General features: G+C 39.6%; 2 protein-coding genes across 5 annotated transcripts in view; both read right to left on the bottom strand.

Moving 5' to 3' along the window:
• Positions 1–2,882: 2,882 nt before the first annotated feature.
• LOC104945408 (adenosine receptor A2b-like) lies at positions 2,883–12,071 on the bottom strand. 4 transcript variants are annotated; one of them, XM_010771068.1, is made up of 6 exons: positions 11,820–12,071; positions 11,076–11,241; positions 8,606–9,149; positions 8,377–8,508; positions 4,958–5,061; positions 2,883–4,467 (listed from the first exon to the last, which is right to left on the bottom strand). In XM_010771068.1, the coding sequence occupies exons 3-6, from the start codon at positions 8,803–8,805 to the stop codon at positions 3,491–3,493; spliced, it is 1,413 nt and encodes a 470-aa protein (XP_010769370.1). In that variant the 5' UTR covers positions 8,806–9,149; positions 11,076–11,241; positions 11,820–12,071; the 3' UTR covers positions 2,883–3,490. The 4 variants fall into 4 exon arrangements, with proteins under 4 accessions (XP_010769370.1, XP_010769371.1, XP_010769372.1 ...); XM_010771069.1 differs by having other exon boundaries at positions 11,076–11,111; XM_010771070.1 differs by lacking the exon at positions 11,076–11,241 and having other exon boundaries at positions 8,606–8,912; positions 9,047–9,149.
• Positions 12,072–12,989: 918 nt separating this feature from the next.
• The window catches only part of LOC104945420 (breakpoint cluster region protein-like), a 16,324-nt gene continuing 9,550 nt past the window's right edge, over positions 12,990–19,763 (bottom strand). The window contains exons 6-9 of the mRNA XM_010771082.1: positions 17,839–17,973; positions 17,630–17,735; positions 16,875–17,037; positions 12,990–16,771 (exon numbers count right to left, since the gene is read on the bottom strand). Coding sequence (XP_010769384.1) covers positions 16,682–16,771; positions 16,875–17,037; positions 17,630–17,735; positions 17,839–17,973 — 494 coding nt within the window. The 3' untranslated portion in view covers positions 12,990–16,681. The remainder of the gene's footprint in view (positions 16,772–16,874; positions 17,038–17,629; positions 17,736–17,838; positions 17,974–19,763) is intronic.

Genomic DNA, 19,763 nt, shown 5'->3' with positions numbered 1-19,763 from the left:
TATTAATCAACTCAAGATAAAAAAGAAAAAGAAATAGTAAGTTATCATATTTAATATTTGGAGCTTTAATGTGTGTAGTTATGTACATTCTTGGGTTATTTTGGCCTTCATTTCATTCACTTTGTACTGTACCTGTATAACATGTAGGCCCACCATATTTATGTATGAATACAATGGTATGTGTGTAGATATAAACATATGTATGCTAAGTGTGTGGTAAAACATGGTTATGTACAGTAGCCTACATTACATGTACAAATACTTTCTTGACCTTTAACGTGCTGTTGCTTGGAAAGTCCCATATAAACAGTATATAAAATCACATCTGTCTGTGCTGTCTGGTGTGGTGGTTGGGAGTATAGGAGCCCCACAGGGGACTGTACTGTCTCCTTTCCTGTTCACATTATACACCTATGTCTTTCAATACAACTCAGAATCATGCCACCTGCAGAAGTTTTCGGATAAATCTGCAGTGGTAGGGTGTATAAGGGATGGACTGGAGGAGGAGTACAGAGCGCTGGTGGGTGATTTTGTAGAGTGGACTGGAGGAAATCATCTGCTTCTGAATGTGCACTTAGACAATGGGCTGAACTGGAGGATCAACACTGACGCTGTGTACAAGAAGGATGAGCAGACTGAGATCCTTCCACATATGCAGTAAGATGCTGGAGATCTTCTACCAGTCTGTTGTGCCCAGTGCACTCTTCTTTGCTGCGGTCTGCTGGGGGGGGGGCAGCATCAGAGCCGGTGACACCAGCAGGATCAATAAACTGATCAGGAAAGCTGGGTCTGTCATCGGCATCAAGCTGGACCCCTTTGAAGCTGTGGTGGAGAGGAGGACACTAAACAGGCTGTTGTCCATCTTGGATAACCCCACCCATCCTCTCCACCTGCAGCTGGACAGTCAACGGAGCTCCTTCTCCAACAGACTGCTGCAGCTCCGGTGTCACAAGGACCGATACAGCAAAAAATTCCTGCCCACTGCAATAACTCTGTACAATAAATCACCTCTGGCTGGAAGAGAACTCTCTGCCCCATAGTTTCTCTTGGAATAAAACCACGTTGTACATTTTACACATATATAATCGGTTCAATATTTAATATTTCATATTCCATATTCCATATGTCATATATTTATGTATGTATATATATATATATATTTGTATATATAATATCTACACGTATATTTTCTATTTCAACATGTATATTTTCTATTTTTTTTCATTTTCTTTTCTTTCTATTCTTGTTTATTTGTAGTTTTGTTTTATTGTAAAATGCCTTGCCTTTTATGCTGCTGCAACAAAAACATTTTCCCAAATTGGGATCAATAAAGTACCATCTTATCTTATCTTATCTCTCCCCCCTTGTGATCCCTCTTTAAGCTTTGTGTGTCACCGTGTATTATTATGTTGGTTGTTTTTTAAAATACAATTAAAAAAACTTGTCTCTCACTGAAATAAAGTATATACCTTAATATTTACAGTGTACAGTCTTTACACTAGACATTATATAAACGTTCCCAGGTCTATGTCTCCTCTCTATCACATTGAGAGATAGCATAAAGAGAATCGTAACACAAACATTGTTGCCCACCTTGTTTTTCTACTTAATTGTTTGTTTTTTATAAAACAGCTTGCAGAGATTTTGCATGCCAATGTGATGCTTACAATACATTTGTTTAGTACTCAATGGCATACTATCAAGACGCCCACCTGATGGTTTCCAGTCTGGCCATCATGCCATATTTTACATGAAGGCTACCCTAAAAGAGCCTTATGTGTGGACAAAAGCAAATGATGGAGCCAGTGAGGTAGCTTTGGCGGCTGCTATGTAGTTCACCTTCACCTGACATTGCGTTTATATTTGTTTTTGTTTGTTATTGTGTTCACTCATCACCCATGAACACATCATTTTATAACCCTTATATCACGCTAATCAAAATAGAACACACAAAATAAAGCATGAAAGTGAAATGGCTTCATCCATTTGAATACCCTGGCCTGTGCATGACCACAAAGTATATACAACTGATATGCAAAGTTTAAAAATAAACAAACAGTACATGATCTAGAGACATACCCATATGTGTTTATTCCTGCAGACATGTCTCCGGGCATGTAAATGTAGCTAAATGCAGGCTTTTCCCACAATGGCTTTGTAATGAGGACTGGGAAAGCATAATGGCATAATAAAACACACCATGAAATGACCCTTCATTTGATTTCCATTGCATTAGGGTCATTGACTGGCGTCAGCCGCCGGGCTACTCTGTAAACACCTCTTGCTGATTCGCTGAGTCATCTGCGGTCATGTGTAGGCCTATGTACTTTACGTTAGTGTGTGTGTGCGTGTGTGTGAGTAGCCACACTACTGGCATATGGAGTGATGCTTGAAAAGATCAAACAAGCCCTTATTTTGGGTGTTCGGTTTACATTGGATGCCGTTGACGCATACTCTATGTCAAGAAGTTGTTGAAGCAGCATCTTGTTGCCTGGCAGTTATCAAATCACTGATCAAACTAGCAACACCAAGTGTTCTGTAGCTATCCAGCACACTGCGGAATTACTTTTAAACAGATTGTTAAACAAGAGATGATGCACACTTTCAAACAATCTTATTGTTTACCCCAAGTTGTCTTTGAGGGTTGAGTTGTATGGTTCCTTCAGACCATTACCTACAGCTGTTAGAAGGACATACTATAGTGCTTCATCTTTAACAGTCTGTTCAACACATAGCCGGTATCTTCTAGAGAAGAATTGTCCTCAGCTGATGAAAAAGTGTGCTAATTAGTATTTAAGAGTCAGTGTTTTATTTTCAGATGAGTAACACAATACAGATGACCATTACAAAAGTGACTTGATGAAACAAATACAATTCAAAGTTTCAAATGTTTATTGTCTAATGAAAATATAAATGCAAGATACAGTACAGTTGAAAAAGCATTTGGCTTAGAAAAAGAGCACATATATGTTATTGTACTGCATGTCATTATGTTTCAAAATTGGTTGAATATAAAGAGTAAGTGGGCAACAAAAAGAGAGCAACAGATGCTTACAGTTACCATGGGTTTTATTGAGGCTTTATTAATCCTTTTTCATTTCGTTATGTTTTCAGACTTGTATAGGTTCTATGGCATATACAAATATTTAGAATATTATTTAGGACATATCATTATACCATTTCCACATATTGGTTCCTGGAATTATTACACTCAACCTGTGAAATAATACACCCTAGTGGGCGGACTGCCTAGATCTGAAAACATAGGATTCAAGAAACCATTCAGATTTAGCTCCCCTGGGTTCTTTACCTGCGGGTCAGTCAGAGGAGACTGGGCCCTTTCGGTAAAACAGAGCATTTCAGACACACAAAGACAGTTGGAGATATATTAAGTGTTTTTTGAACATTTAGGCATGTAAAAATGTTCCATTAGAAAACCAAAGTATGACATGAGCATAATATGTCCCCTTTAAATACCTAAATATCTATGTCATGAGACTTTTGTGAGCTCTGTTGAATGTTCAAAGTCAGATTGTTTAAGGGAAAAAGCCTGAACATTTACAAAAGCAATGCAATTTTCACTGTCTTTCAACTCCAAAACATCTGTTGTTCCCTTCAAATAGGAGACCAACTGGACTCCATCCTGAGCAGCAAAGCCTGTGATACATGGCTGCTGCATTCCTGGAAGGTGGCTACCCTGCACATGCTGTCCGTTAGGTACGTAACTACCTGGTGCAGTGTCTACATTTGATGTCCAATGGCAAGAGGCTTCATGAGTTGCTTTTGGTGTAGATCGCTCAGGACTGGAGTCCAGGACGTAACTATTCACTACGGTGCCACTCGATGAACCCTCTTTACTGGTACGGGAAGAAGTCCGCCGCCTGAAACTGCTTTTCCCAACGCTTCTGCCATCACCACAATCTTTCACAAACCCACGTCCATCCCTCTGCCCGAGGATTTGCTGGTACAGGATCCTTCGAAAGGTCTGCCTGAACTCCCGTATGCGATACGCGTAGATGAAGGGATTCACCACAGAGTTAGCATGGGAAAGGATGATGGCAATGTTCATTACCCAGATATGTACGCGCCCACAGTCATGACACAGGTGGTTGAAACAGTTGATGATGTGCAGCGGGAGCCAACACAATGCGAACAAACCGACAATGATAGCCAACGATTTGGCTGCGTGAACTTCCTTCTGCAGGGTGGAACGAGATGAGCTCGACGATGAAGTTATAACTCCAGGAGCGGGCGTGTGTGCGACTTTGAGACACATCAGTCGGAGCTGGCGTCGAGCAGCCATGAAGATATGGGCATAGATGACCAGCATGACCAACAGGGGCACCAGCACACAGCCGAAGAAATTGAAATAGACCATGTAGTCCAGGGTAACCACTCCTTCAAACAGGCACTCGGTCAAACCTTCAGGGCATATTTTGCTGCTGGTTGGGGCGGTTGTGTTCAAACCTGTAAAACAAAGAGCAACGGGAATTAAGTGTCAGTTTTATCTTATATAATGTCAAACAAACCAGTAAAATTGCATGCTTTAGGTTTTGGATGACAAAAATGCCTGATACATTTATTTGAATTGTTAGTACTGAAATGAATTTGAGCTTTATATCAAGAAATACAAATCAAATGCATCCTTCCATTTTCCCCAAGGAGCGTTTGAACATCTTTTTTCAACCTCACTTTGAAAATGGTTGTTCTAGGAATTGGAAGTTGACGCTAAAAGCAGGGATTGTTGGGAGATGTGTTTATTCTGGCGAACTGTTTCCCATCATTCAGATTTTCTGGCTTTTAACAACTGACAAAGAAACAAAACGTAGACCAGCCTCAACAAACCATTACACCTACTCAGAAACCATTGAACCATGTAACAGATGCCACATTTATGTTATTTCTACAGGCTTAGGGTTAAGTCAGGTTTACATTTGGAGAACAAATAAACTCCCACCTGTGTTCCAGCCCAGGATTGGTGTCAGGCCGATGCCCACTGAGAGGACCCAGCACAATGCGATGATGCCCTTTGCCCTCTGCCCTGTCACCAGGCTGTTGTACCTAAATGGTTGAGCAGAGCAGAATGACACATTAGTTGTTTTATCTAATCGCTTTGTGATAGTATCCCTGTGTGGCAAAGTCAATATTTGGTGATTTGAATGAACACTGGCATCACTGGCTTTTAAATAAACTGTAAGCACTTACAGCAATCTAACCTCTCCAGTACTTTTGTCTGCATTTTAAAGACACATGAAATTACTAAATCCATTTTGATTGAGGCTTTTATGCCTGTATATATTCTCATTTCTATCCATGCTAAAAAGTGAAGAAGTGAAACAGTGCTGCATGTTGCTGCATGACTTTTGACACCTTGTAAGTACACTGACACCTACAGTAAGTGTGCAATAAAGGGCATTTCCTTCCTCTAATGTCATTTACCGCCACAAGTATTTCTCATCTTTTTTTCTCACATTAAGACAAAACGCTAAAGATGTTTTCTTCAGTATAGTCATATACTGTACTGTAAGGGATTCTGAACAATACAGTGAAATACAAACATGACATTTAATAAAATCACCCTGATTTACAGTACCAACTTGGGCAAAATAATGAGGAAATGTATCTTACTATGAGGTCGCTGATAAGATTAGGTCAACAAAAATATACAATAGCTTTATATTATAATAAGTTAGCCTTTTCTGACACGAGGACATACAACATTTACATTTTTGATAAATAATTCAGATGTCACTTAAGCAAGCCATTTGAGCTATTAATACCCAGAAACTGGACCTGCTTTTAAGAAAATCCAGCTTTTAAATATTACATTTTTGCTTCATCCTCAGGTTGTCAGGCACTTTTAAAGAACGTGTTGGCAGCACTGATTAATTCAGACACAGGCAATGCACACATTTGAGTGGAGGAATACAAATTGAGAATCAACACGAATAACCATAGTATTCCTGGTAACAACATCCCCTCACCTACAGCCATTGTCCCATGTGACTGAGATTTTGCACGGCCAGGATGGCGGCCAGCAGGCTATATTAAGCCTCTAAAAACTCTGATGAATTATTAGCTCTCTGGACCTTGGTGCCAGCTAGGGGTTGTGGCACCAGCTCGAGCAAACAAACACGCAGCAGAGGCCATTATGCAACTTGCTGCTTATGCAAATGTGTCACCTGCTATGGCTTAACGCATGCAAAATCCTCTCATGGCAGGAGTAAAGAATGCAACTGTGACTAAACAACAGTGGCTTTGGTTAAAACAGTTCAACAACAACTTAATGGTATGTGAAAAGGCCATAAATGTGTGTGTTTTGTTAAAATAAATGAGACCGTTTTAAAGAGATATAATTAAAATGGTGTTGATTTACATGAACATTTCTTTAGAAGATGTTATCCCTTGAGCAGCACACAAACAGTAACCTAATTAATCCTGTGGAGGCATACATCTATGTCTGCACACAGCCGGCCACATTATCTGTAATGTAATAATATCTTTCTATAATTTAATGTGCTTTGCAACAGTGCATTTGTAATTTGGACGCTTGTCACGTTTAATGATTTACCCACACTCCTCTGACTTGTGTGTAAACGGCATTGTGTTGAAATGAATACAGCTAAATCATATCTTTCTAAACAAAATTCAGCTCTATCATTAAGTCCCAGAAATTTGAACAGTCTGAAGAGATACAGTGGGGAAAAAAAGTATTTAGTCATCCACCAATTGTGCAAGTTCTCCCACTTAAAAAGATGAGAGAGGCCTGTAATTTTCATCCTAGGTATACCTCACATGAGAGACAAAATGAGAAAAAAAAATCCAGAAAATCACATTGTCTGATTTTTAAAGAATTTATTTGCAAATTATGGTGGAAAATAAGTATTTGGTCAATAACAAAAGTTCATCTCAATACTTTGTTATATACCCTTTGTTGGCAATGACAGAGGTCAAACGTTTTCTGTAAGTCTTCACAAGGTTTTCACACACTGTTGCTGGTATTTTGGCCCATTCCTCCATGCAGATCTCCTCTAGAGCAGTGATGTTTTGGGGTTGTCGCTGGGCAACACGGACTTTCAACTCCCTCCAAAGATTTTCTATGGGGTTGAGATCTGGAGACTGGCTAGGCCACTCCAGGACCTTGAAATGCTTCTTACGAAGCCACTCCTTCGTAGCCCGGGCGGTGTGTTTGGGATCATTGTCATGCTGAAAGACCCAGCCACGTTTCATCTTCAATGCCCTTGCTGATGGAAGGAGGTTGTCACTCAAAATCTCACGATACATGGCCCCATTCATTCTTTCCTTTACACGGATCGGTCGTCCTGGTCCCTTTGCAGAAACGCCAAAGCATTGATATTTTAGCCATATGTTTAACAGGTATAGGTATTGGTATTCTTTGGAGAGAACTCAGCATTCTTTTCCTCCAAACACGGGTCTAGTTGAGCTTGTTACCAAAAGTTATATTTTGGTTTCATCGTGACCATTATTACTCGCCATTCTCCCAATCCTCTTCTGGATCATCTAAATGCTCTCTAGCAAACTTCAGACGGGCCTGGACATGTACTGGCTTAAGCAGGGGGACACGTCTGGTACTGCAGGATTTGAGTCCCTGGCGGCGTAGTGTGTTACTGATGGTAGCCTTTGTTACTTTGGTCCCAGCTCTCTGCAGGTCATTGACTAGGTCCCCCCGTGTGGTTCTGGGATTTTTGCTCACCGTTCTTGTGATCATTTTGACCCCACGGGGTGAGATCTTGCGTGGAGTCCCAGATCTAGGGAGATTATCAGTGGTCTTGTATGTCTTCCATTTTCTAATAATTGCTCCCACAGTTGATTTCTTCACACCAAGCTGCTTACCTATTGCAGATTCAGTCTTCCCAGCCTGGTGCAGGTCTACAATTTAGTTTCTGGTGTCCTTTGACAGCTCTTTGGTCTTGGCCATATGGAGTTTGGAGTGTGACTGTTTGAGGTTGTGGACAGGTGTCTTTTATACTGATAACGAGTTCAAACAGGTGCCATTAATACAGTTAACAAGTGGAGGACAGAGGAGGCTCTTAAAGAAGAAGTTACAGGTCTGTGAGAGCCAGAAATCTTGTTTGTTTGTAGGTGACCAAATACTTATTTTCCACCATAATTTGCAAATAAATTCTTTAAAAATCAGACAATGTGATTTTCTGGATTTTTTTTTTCTCATTTTGTCTCTCATAGTTGATTTATACCTAGGATGAAAATTACAAGCCTCTCTCATCTTTTTAAGTGGGAGAACTTGCACAATTGGTGGCTGACTAAATACTTTTTTGCCCCACTGTATGTGGGGAAAGTGACAGTGTGGAAAACCGTATTTGTTTCAGTTGATGTGACCTTTTTGTTTCCTCTCACCTGAGTGGGTTATTGATAGCAATGTAGCGGTCGGCGGCGATGGCCAGCAGGCTGAAGATGGAGCTCTGGGTAAGGATGAGGACGAAGCAAGCGATGAACAGGCAGCCAAAGAAGTTTGCACAGAAGCCGGTACTTATGTGGGATTGCAAAAAAACGTGTTAAAAACCAGTGAATTGGCACAATTGGATTTAAGTCATAATTATAACTTAAATGAAACAGCGAGCAGTACCTTATAGTGATAGCAAAGGGGATTGCCAGCAACCCCACAGCAATATCAGCCACTGCCAGTGACACCACGAAGAAGTTGGTGATGCTCTGCAGATTGGAGTTGAGGCAGACGGCCCAGCAGACCAGCACGTTTCCCGCCACAGACAGTAAGGCGATTACCAGCTCCAGGCCGATATAGACCAGCTGGTCATTCTCCGGCATGGTTGTTTTTTCTTATTATTTGCTTTCTTTGCGTTTTCATTCCACAAACTCAGCTGCTTTGACTTGTTTTTAGACAAAATACCAACTTGCCAAACCCCATGGTACGCCTTGAGGAAAGAGTGATAGTGTCAACAGAGGATAGCCAAGGCAGGATGTTGCCACCACAAACATGACACCTGACATAATGTTTACTGTAACTCAGTCTGTGAGTCTTCCTATTTCTCTCTGCAGCCGTCTTCACCTCCTTTGTGTTCGGCTTGTTGAACTTTGCTTCAGATGGCCGAATGTTGAAGAGGAAGGCTCTGGGAGGTTAGCCCGATGGCTGCCAAGTTAAGAGCACTGGTCTGGAGAGTAAGAGAGAGAGAACACAATCTCAGTCATCTGGCCTGTACAAACAGATTGCAGCCTACCACACAGGTCCGAAAAGCAATCTATCTCTGGAAGACAGGCGTGCAGTTTGTTTCCACACAGGGCCAAAGCCGACAGTCCAACAATGCACCTTTTATTTCAGGAAAAGTTTCCCGAAAATCTGCCACACACTGACCATTCCTGTCAATGACATGCTTTCCTCCAGAATCACTGATAATACCACAGATTAAACCACCTATACATTTCAAAGCCATTGTACCAACACTTGAACACTTTGTTGGTCTATCATCACTGCATTTATGTCAACCTTGCATTGTTGGAGAAGCGACCTAAGATTTTCAATGGCATAATTACTCTGTAGCTATGTTAGTTTGACAATAAAGAACCTTGAACCTTGAACCTTGAACCTCTACAAAGGGAGTCCGAGAGAAATGCAAGCCAAGTTATTCACTTATGAATAATGGGGTATAGCTCAGGGGGGAAGACAGACGTGTTTCCAGATCACGTGAGAAAATAACCAAGGCTGCATTGATACTACACTATGCAGTATTATGGATTTTCCCTATAGCAGTTTGAATCTATATTTTGAATCATAACAAGGAAGTAAATTGAAGGATTTGTGTTGTTGCCAGTTGCCTGTGGCTTCAGATTAGCGAAATACCAGGGGGATTAGTGTATTTAGAAAATGTCTGTGGGAAAAATGCTTAATTTTGTTGTGCTTTTATGCAATTTCTTCTATTTGTTTGACATTTTCTTAAAACTCAATACCAACAGAACGGGTTAGCCTATAATACAAGCATCACCATGTATACAATATGCTGCTGTACATCAGTGCACTCAAGACCAATGGCACAAGTTTCTTCCTCTTGTTGGAAACGCTTAAATTCCCTGAAATGAGGCACAGCGTACAAAGCAGACATATGTTCAAAGTAAACTTGGTGACATTGGGGACAAGAATGATTTGTTGATATGGACTAGTTCCTGGCACAGCGATTAGGGAAATCTGTCACGAGCGATGCTGGGACCTATTTTTCAGGGCCTTGCATTAGCATGTCTCTGCCACTGTATCAGAAATGAATCCAAAGATGAATGTGACACTGATGAGCGTAATCTCATAACAGAATGACTAATCAATCTGACCAGCTTTAGCATTCATGTACTGTGGGATATTCTTGGAGCCGATGAAGATGCTCACTGAGCCTCAATCTAATATTCAACCTCTAATGGGTGTCAAAAAATGTCATCCACATCTTGGGCAAAATGGCCGTAGCTTTGCATAAGAAAAAGCTGTGATTATAATTTTTATATTGACGACGTTTCAGCTCAGTTCACTTCAGTTATTGAGTAATATTAAACTATGTGTTTAGTGTATGGAAATCCACATCTAACCAAAGTGTGGGTTATTTGTTTAGATTCCATATTGAATCATCAATCTTCCTATCTGTTGAGGTTCAGGATTGTACCTGATTAGAAAGACATATTATTTCTCGAATAAACTGGCTATAATTGTACTGTATATGAAAAAAGATTGGTAAAAGACCTCACACGACCTCATAGTCATAGGAAATATAAAGAAACATTGCCATAGAGTTGAAAATATATAGAAAACTGAAAACATGTAGATTAACTTTCCTTCCACACATTGTGCTTCCACCAAACTTGCTGTGTTGTTCTCACATAGTTTTGTATTAGCTCTACAGCTATGATCCTGATTGGCAGTACGTCGGACCAAAGTTGTGCTTTTTCTCTATTGTTTAAACTTTCTCACAAGCCAAAGGAATTAAAAAAAACAAGCTTTATGCAGCATTTCTAGAAAGCTATAACACCCAACCATTTAAAACCTCAAGTTGCTGCAACATTTTGAAAATAGAAGAAAGTGGTACAATAAAACAAGAACTTACATGATTCTTCTTGTTTAACCTTCTTCCAGTTGTCTGCTTTAATGAAAAACGACTCTCCTTTATTATGATCAGGGCTAAATGTGCATTAAGGCTTGGAGGAAGTGATAAGAACATGCACATCCTGCTAGAGGCTGATCTGTCTCTGCCATGTCAATCAATGCACCAGCTCCACCAAAGGCATAGGAAAACAAAATGAAAAGCTGCTGTATTATTATTGGCAAAGGTTCTGTGTTTATAACTAATGAGGGAGGCCCACACATCATGTTGTGGACTCTTGATACCAAGAACATATAAGACAACAGAAACATTAGCTGGGCTAATAATGAACAATCACTGCAGGGAAAGTTTTGTTATGACAGTAGATGTTAATTGATAGTGATGGTCAAAATGCTGATCAGACGTTCATCAATTTATCAGCCTTATAAAGAGAGATAAATACACACACTTTCATAATTACAGCTATTCACACAAAGTACTGGGTTGATGCAATATCAGGTATAGGCTACATTGATTAGACTTGAACCATCTAATTCTTAAATGTATTGCTATGAAAAACTCCACAACCTAGACACATTGAAATCTTCCATGGTTAGAATAACCAATAGTTGCTTATGTTCAATTAATAAACATAATCTTCGCGCATTGGTTATGGAAAAAAACACCTGGTCAATGTAACTACTCTTCTTAGACATCATCTGACACACATTTAAAACATAGCCTGAACAAGCAGAAAACATTTCTTACCTTTAAGAGTGGAAATAAGAAGTCTTTCCTCCTAATCAACGTGTATAAGAACGCAATAGGCGGATATCCCCAGAAACTTAAATGGAAAGTGACAGACACGGAATGAAAAATGAATACGTTGTAAATCCTGTGATATGTGACTGGATTGTCACAGTGACTGATGATCGGTGGTTCAGGGGAAGTTCTGAAGGTGAGCCACACACACACGCTGCAATACAATAGAAGCGCTAGCCTCTTTCTCTCTCCTGCGCGCGTGTGTGTATGTATCATGTGTGGGTGTGTTGGTTGAGGAGGGTGGTCTTGTGGTGAATAGTGACGTATGAACGGCTGGAAAGTGAAAGAGGCCGAGGAAATTAAATAAAAATAAGATACCGTCAAAATAGGTGGAATAAAGGTACAAACATTTTTCGATGATAAGTTTCACATTAAACATGTGTTACAAAACGCGAAAGAAACCCCAGGAGAAAGCCAATTCTGAGTCCACGTGCACACCCTCAAAACCACGCCCATTTTTGGTTTGTTGTAAATGAGGCTGTGCGTAAAAGTCAAATACGCAGACAAATGTGAGGATTGTATTGTTTGAATGCTTCATGGTTATGTGCCTTAATACATTGTAAATTATGTATTCAGAGACCTTTAAACTTTATTTTTATTTGCGATGTAATGTAAAACCTCTGCCACGTTTGATGACACAAGTGGCCTGTTGGATTTCCTAACATCTATTTCATAATTCAAGTTAAGAAGTTAAGATTGAATATAATTTATGCTTTTATCTAGTTGCTCTCTTTGCTGGTCTTCATCCTTCTCTGAAATAACATTGCCATTAATACTATGAGCCTAATCTGACTCACATGTTAACATACTTATTAATTTGTAAAGACCCATTTCTTTAGACTTGCATTAGTAGTTTTACTGCTCATCAGTCAGATCCATGATTCACTTCTAAATACGATTATCAAATGGAAAGCTCAGATGTTTTATAGAAGATTTAAAAACCCAGAATAGGTGTCCTGCTGATACACATGTCAGGAAGAATTACACTAACCTGTAAACATTTTATTGTTTCATGCTGTTTTCGTCTACCATGTTGTTCAGTGCAATCATTTCCACCTGAAAAGCGACCAGGCTGCAGAATTAATCAGAAGTTTAAAAAACCAAAACCAAAAATCATTCTATGTAGATACAAGGAGATTTTATTTAACATTTTTGTGTACAAACATAGGCTGCAAATGCCTTCCAAACATGTTTTCCCTCAGAATACAGTATTCCTTTGTTACAGTTCTACAAGCAGAACACTGAATATTGAACAAGAGGAACAAGAGTTCAAAAATCGCAGAAGGTAAAGAGAAAGTGTTTGTGGTTGGTCAGCAAGTTTCATTCTCAGCTTAACATTGTGTGCCAAATAAAATCAAAACGGGTATATTTCCAAAGAGTCAGGGAGTCTAACTTAATGTAAGTCTGGTGGCGTAGAAGTGGCAGCAGAGGGTCATTTGACAGTATTATGGGAATGTGATAATTACCATATGCAATAAATGGAGGAGGACTTTCATATAGAGCAATATGTTCCACATCTTCAGGCTATTCAACAGATAAATTAAACCTTTTTTGTTGTATTTACTTTTTCATGTACAGAGGGACTGAGGTTATGGAGGGTACATGCAGTTACACTGACAATCAACAGACCAAAAACAATGCAGATTTTAGAGCAATATAAGACTCTTATCTCCTCTACCATACACTGACAGCTTGTCTTTTCAAAGAGACTAGAGGCGTACCGGCTCAACTCTTGACGATCATACGTCAGCGGACGCCAAAATAAATAATAACGGAAACCAGATAATGTACTCTCTAGTATAATACATATTATACAACTTTGTGGAAAATGAGAGAAGTTTGAATTCTGTGAATCTACCTTTTTCAATTGACAAGAACCTGCATCTGCTATTCAGTTATTTAATCAAATAGCTAAACACTCACAGTGGGCAGTCTGTACAACAAGTTGTACAACACGTCAAACTACAGAGATGAGAAATGGGCTTTCGTAGGTGTTTGGAGGGGTTGTGATTCTGGGACAAAATATCAACAAACAGTAAAATAAGACGTACGTTTTCCCAAAGAAAGCACACCATATACATTAATATAGCTTCAGATGATATTGTATCATAAATAAATAGAACTAGGAGACCTTCTTATACCAAACAGGGACAAAACATAAATAAATTAGATTAAAAGGCATTCAAAGGAGCTGAAAGTTTAAGAGCCAAAACAAGGACGAAAATGTTTTAAGACTGACTTTTTAAAATGACAGCATCACAGTACGATGAAGGTGACAGTAGAGCATGTACAGTATGAGCTAAGACCGTGCTTAAGGTTAAGGTCCTGTCTTAGTCTTTAAGAGATGGAAGGTGTGTGGCTGTCCTCAGCAAAGGCAACAGGAGACTGAACAACGTTTCAGAGTACCACAGGCGCTTAACAAACAAAAAAAAAGTGTCGAGGCACGATAGGGTAGGCAATCGGGACTTGTTTTAAAGGGTGACAGACGAATGAATGAGTGGTGGATTCACCCGGTGTCTCACATCCTGACATATAGATGATGAAACAATGTGAGCATGCTACAGTAGGCCAAAACGTGTGGAAGTACATAAAGGGACTGAAGGCATGAAGACTTTCAGAATAAAAGCTTAACATCATTTGGGTTGATATAATGATGTTTTATGTATATTTATTTATCGAGTGACTTAAGATTTAGAGAGTTGATATGTATCTGAGAATGACTTCTCTTGCCTTAAAAAGTCCAAAGACATTTATGTTAACTTAAAATGTGTTATCAATAACATTGACTCCCATAAGTCATCTCAAACATGGACACAAGCCCTTATCAGATCCAGTTAACTGTTCAAACGGTTATAGTTTTATATCTAAGATATTCGAGAGGAACAACCGTGATATTTACCCTAGGCATGAGAAGGATATGCTGCGATAATGTAAACCAGATACTCACGAGTTACAAACATCCCACATGATGACACAACTGTGAAAAAGACAGCAATAACACAAAAATAAAAAACAAAACAATAAAACATGCCTGCATGTTAAATCTAGGAAACTGAAATCAAAATGAGAAATATGTACTTTTTAGAATCAAAAACACATCTTAAGAGCTTTCTTTTTTAAAATGGTCATCTAGTTGGACACCTTCATGCTTCACCGTATGAAGAACATTGAAAGGGACAAAGGATTATAAGGACATTTCGCCGTTCAGGAGAAGATGAAACAAAATTAATATTCCTTCATAAAAACCAACAGATATGCTCTTCATTGGACATAAATGCAGAGTGCTCAGGTCACTTCAATTGTAATACAGTAGTTTCTAACATTGCGTGAGTGCACTTCTGCAGCCAATGATTAAATGGTACAACATGAGACAATGTCATATGTGTGTGAGTGTGTGTGCTCTATTATGACATTGCATATTGTCTACACTAGACAGGCGACGGTCTCTGGATGCGAGACGTTTTTTTTTGCCGAGGAACACCCAGCCGTTAAAGAGCTTGTGCCTTTTCCACAGCAGCATACAGTATGTAACTACAATGTGTGTGTTACCTTCAATAATAATATCTAAATGAATAATCAAGAGGCTGGACAGAACAGCTGAGTAGTTTCTATAAGAACAAGGCTAAATCCTGCTTATTTACTGCAAGACTCAAAGTCAAGGCTAAGACCTACCACTTTCAGAATCAAAACAGAAAAAGAGCTCACATAGAAAAACAAACCGACCCCTTCCCCCCCCCAAAATAAATTACAATAATAGCATCAATGATTATACTGTTAAACAAAAAGAAAGAAATATTTAAGATTATGTACATACTGTATCTGTAAATACAACCGCCTCCTTTTTTGTCTAGAAACAAACAAAAAACATATTACTTTTGGCAAGATGTCCTATGTTACAGTAAGAAGGACTTTTCCTCAGCAACGATATGAACACAGACACTTCCTATGTTAGAAAATATATTGCTTCCTGGGTATTCAAGCTGAAGACTACCTTGAGACACAAACAACACAAATAGAGGACATTTTGCTTTTATGGTCGTAAAAACCGCAGTCAGTCAGATTGCAGTGTATTACTAATCATCAGGTTCCTTTTTTTGTTCTTCTTCAAGCTGTAGCATTTGTCTCCGACTCCCATCTGGGTTTGTTTACGTTGTAAACACTAAACCATACAGGTGTTGGCTTCTTCACCCAAAGAACGAAAGCCAGTATCGCGCCGATCGTCAACTCCTATAAATGTGTTCTCTTGTCTTTCTCAGAAACAATGGGCTGAGATGATGTAAGACACAGTTAGGATTGACCTCATCAGGAAATGAAGCAATGTTCGAGATGGATCAATGACAAGTCTTGAGTAGATGATTGTCCAAAATAAACACAGATAGAGAACAACGCAAACACAAACTTACATGGAAATTCAGATTTGATGGCAAACTAATTCAAGGATCAGGAAAGACGTGTTTTCTTCTCTTATGGACTGACATTGATCTTGATTTTTGAACCACAATTGCGTTAAAGCTGTAAAGACCAACAAAGAGCGTGGTGGAGAAATGTAGATGGTGAATGTAGTCAATGAAGGAATCTTACTAAATATCATGTAATGAGAGATATGAACACCCTCGCATCCTCAGAGGTTCGGAGGTCCAATGGCGCCCTCTTGTGTTTGAGGAGGGCAGGCATCACCAGAGACAATCTTTTCCATCTGCAAGAGTCTGGTCAGTCAATTAAAAAACATCCTACTATAGGCTCACTTTGAGCCACGGTCCGTCTCGTTTCTCTCCTCCATGGTCAAAGAATCAGAGTCAATATTAGCTCTATACTTCAGTGGAGAAGAGGATGCTCTGTCTTTTACTGTCCGGGGTGGGGATCGTCTCCAGCTGGAGGAAGTACAGCAACACCTGGACCTGCGAGCGAATACAAAACAGAAGAGACATATGAGGTTTTAGATGGACGAGCTTTTAGTTAGAACTCTGAAAATCAAAGATGAAATGCCAGAACGAGACCAACCTGCGCCATGACTTCCAGGGACCAGCTGTCCCCCATGCTGATTGGCTGGGTGGGGTTTGCGGGGATCTTGCTGTCCTTCTCGGAAGGCCTCAGCAAGGTCGGTCCGAAAACTGTCGCCAAGTTGTGGAGAGACATCTTGTTGATGCTCTCCTTATCTGCCACCCTGAGGAGAAGAAGACATGACGTCTGTTAGTGGCATATAGAGAGATGACAAGAGATCATATGTACTTTTGGTACTTTAAGTATATTTTGATGCAAATACTTTTGTACTTTTATTTGAGTAACATTTAGAATGCAGGACTTTTACTTAGTAGTATTCCTACGCAATGTAACTTCTACTTTTACTTAAGGACAAGATCTGAGTACTTCTCCAAACATTATATATATATATTGTAGTATAACATATTTTGTTATATATTGTAGTTCAATTTGCACATTTTTTCCTAACTTCATATGCCAATACAACAAATATTCTCTACTTATTGCACATTTTTACTTTAAGTTATGTTTATATTCATATGTGTATTCTATTTCATTTTTGTTTTATCTTTGTATTTTTTATTTTAATCTTAAATGGAGCAACTGTCAAAAAACCTCATTTCTACCAGGGTACAGATGAATGAATCGGATTCTGATGTATATTTCTCAGAAATCACAGTTGAATGCACCACCTGTATTTTTATGGCTTGTTGTTTTCTCTGCATATGTTAGCATTCCTGTCTACATGATTTGAAAGGATGTGTGTGTTTCCTTACCTCTTCATGTGATCCAACAGGAATAGGAATGTGACCAGGTTGGGCTCCGGCAGTGACAGCAGTAAGTTCAACATGCAGCTCTCTTTGGCAACACTGTCAGACAGATCTGCACAGAGAGAAAATAATTAGATTGTATCACATCCTGCCAATCAAGCTGCAATCACCAGTAATTAGATATATTTGAGAATGTCAATATCCCTGGGACTTACTAATGCCGCCTGCAAAGTTAGGGTAGAGATCATCAGTGAAGAGCGGCTCTGGCAGCTCTCTGAAGTAAAGCTTCAAGGTCCCAGCGATGGCGTTGACATCCATCTCACTCATCATCACTGACACGTCTTTGTGATCTGCAGGAGAGAAGCAAGAACGACATGAAGACAGGAGGGTCCAAAAGGGACACGATAAGATTGGAAAACACCTCAAAACAAGCAGCAGTTGCCATCCGCTCATTCTGAAACCGCAATATACCGGTACACACAATCCACGCAAGATACATATACGATTAGCTGGCACAAACATGTTAAGTTCATAAATCTGGCTAATCATTTCACATCAGAGAAACCACTTCATTCATGTTAGCTCACAGTTAGCCACACAGCTACAATAATGATCACCAGGGGCCGTATTCACAAAGGATCTTAGGGCTAAAAGTAGCTCCTAACTGGCGAATTTAGGAGAAACTCCTAAACATAATGGGCGTGTCAGTCTTACATTTAGGACTCCTAATTTTATTCACTAAGAGCAATTCACAAAGTATTTTAGGCCTAAAAGTAGCACCTAAGTTTAGGAGAGCTTAAAAGTCCTCGAGAGGACTCCTAACTCAGTAAGACCTATTCACAAAGAATCTGAAAATGGCTGCGAGACGAAATGTTTTGGAGACAATGGAAGACTGTGAATTGATCAAGAGATATTGGCTAAATCGTGAGGGTATCAAACTTGTTGTGGAATTAGTGCGGGATGCAATAACATCCCCGACTAACAGGAATAACCCGATTAGTCCGGAAATAAAATGTTTGGCAACACTACGATATTTAGCAACAGGGAAAATGCAACTTTGCAATGCCAACGATTTAGGAATATCGCAACCATCAGTCAGCCGTGCCATAAACCAAACCATCAACGCGCTCTCTAGACCACATATCATCCAACAGTTTATCCGGTTTCCTTTGGACAATCAACAACTACACACAGGATCAAAGCAACTTCACGGCAAATGCAGGTTGCCCGGTGCGGTAGTGCTAATTGACGGGACGCACATAAAAATAACTGCGCCATCAAAAGATGGGACGTGTTCGTCGCATAGAAAGAAAGTACACGTCCATCACAGCAGATTGTTTTCATTCATCATGATAGGGGGGAAATTGAACGGCGGTATGGGCTGTTATTGAAAGGTTTAAGTGCTGAAATAATGCCATTGGATAATAGTTTTGCAGGGTGATTAATTGCCTCTTGAATTTAATGCAATTTTAACCGTATTTTTATTGTTCGCTCTCTCTCTTTAACGTGCATATACACGTCATTATCGGCGTCTGCAGCAAACTGTATCATGGCGTCGTATTCCTGTAACCTGCACTGGCCATCCAACACTTTGGATGGAAGTACATTCTACCAGATATTCGTTGTTTTAGTGGGCTCGTTTGTGGAATGTTGCCCGGATGAGTTCACCGAGACGCCTGCTCTGAACAACCAATCCGGTACTGACCGCTTCTAAACTCATGCACGAGAATCGAACGTAATCATAAGCAACGACGGTCACTCTAGTTCACTCTTAGTGATTTTATCCTTAGATCGGAGTAGGTCTCAGGCTTTGTGAATAACTTTTAGAAAAACTCTACGTAAATGTTTTAGCGCCGAGTTAGGAGCATCCTAAGCGGTAAAAATAAAATGGCTTCGTAAATACGGGCCCTGGATCAAACAGAGATAAAAGATTTTTAAAACGGGTTTGCCTTCAGGTGAGGATCAATCTCAGAATTGTTTCTAATGAAATGCGTGGCGGTACAGTATTCATCTCACCAAATTGGATGTTAAGAATCTATATCTTTGGTCATATTATATTTTTACATATTAGAAACCTAAACATAACTTTTTTCATCCAAATTTATTTGGCTTCTATGAAGATTTGAGTTAAGTTTAGTCC

Source organism: Notothenia coriiceps, unplaced genomic scaffold (assembly GCF_000735185.1).
Source record: "Notothenia coriiceps isolate Sejong01 unplaced genomic scaffold, NC01 NC01_scaffold00009648, whole genome shotgun sequence".
Lineage (NCBI taxonomy): Eukaryota > Metazoa > Chordata > Actinopteri > Perciformes > Nototheniidae > Notothenia > Notothenia coriiceps.
This window is presented reverse-complemented; position numbering and strand designations above follow the sequence as displayed.

What these genes read in the sequence shown, in the direction of transcription:
- LOC104945408 (XM_010771068.1), bottom strand. Translation starts at nt 8,805, where the DNA reads ATGCCGGAGAATGACCAGCTGGTCTATATCGGCCTGGAGCTGGTAATC. An exon ending in GCTATCAATAACCCACTCAG is followed by an intron (nt 5,062 to 8,376) that starts GTGAGAGGAAAC and finishes TCAACCATTTAG; the next exon opens with GTACAACAGCCTGGTGACAG. An exon ending in AATCCTGGGCTGGAACACAG is followed by an intron (nt 4,468 to 4,957) that starts GTGGGAGTTTAT and finishes TTTGTTTTACAG; the next exon opens with GTTTGAACACAACCGCCCCA.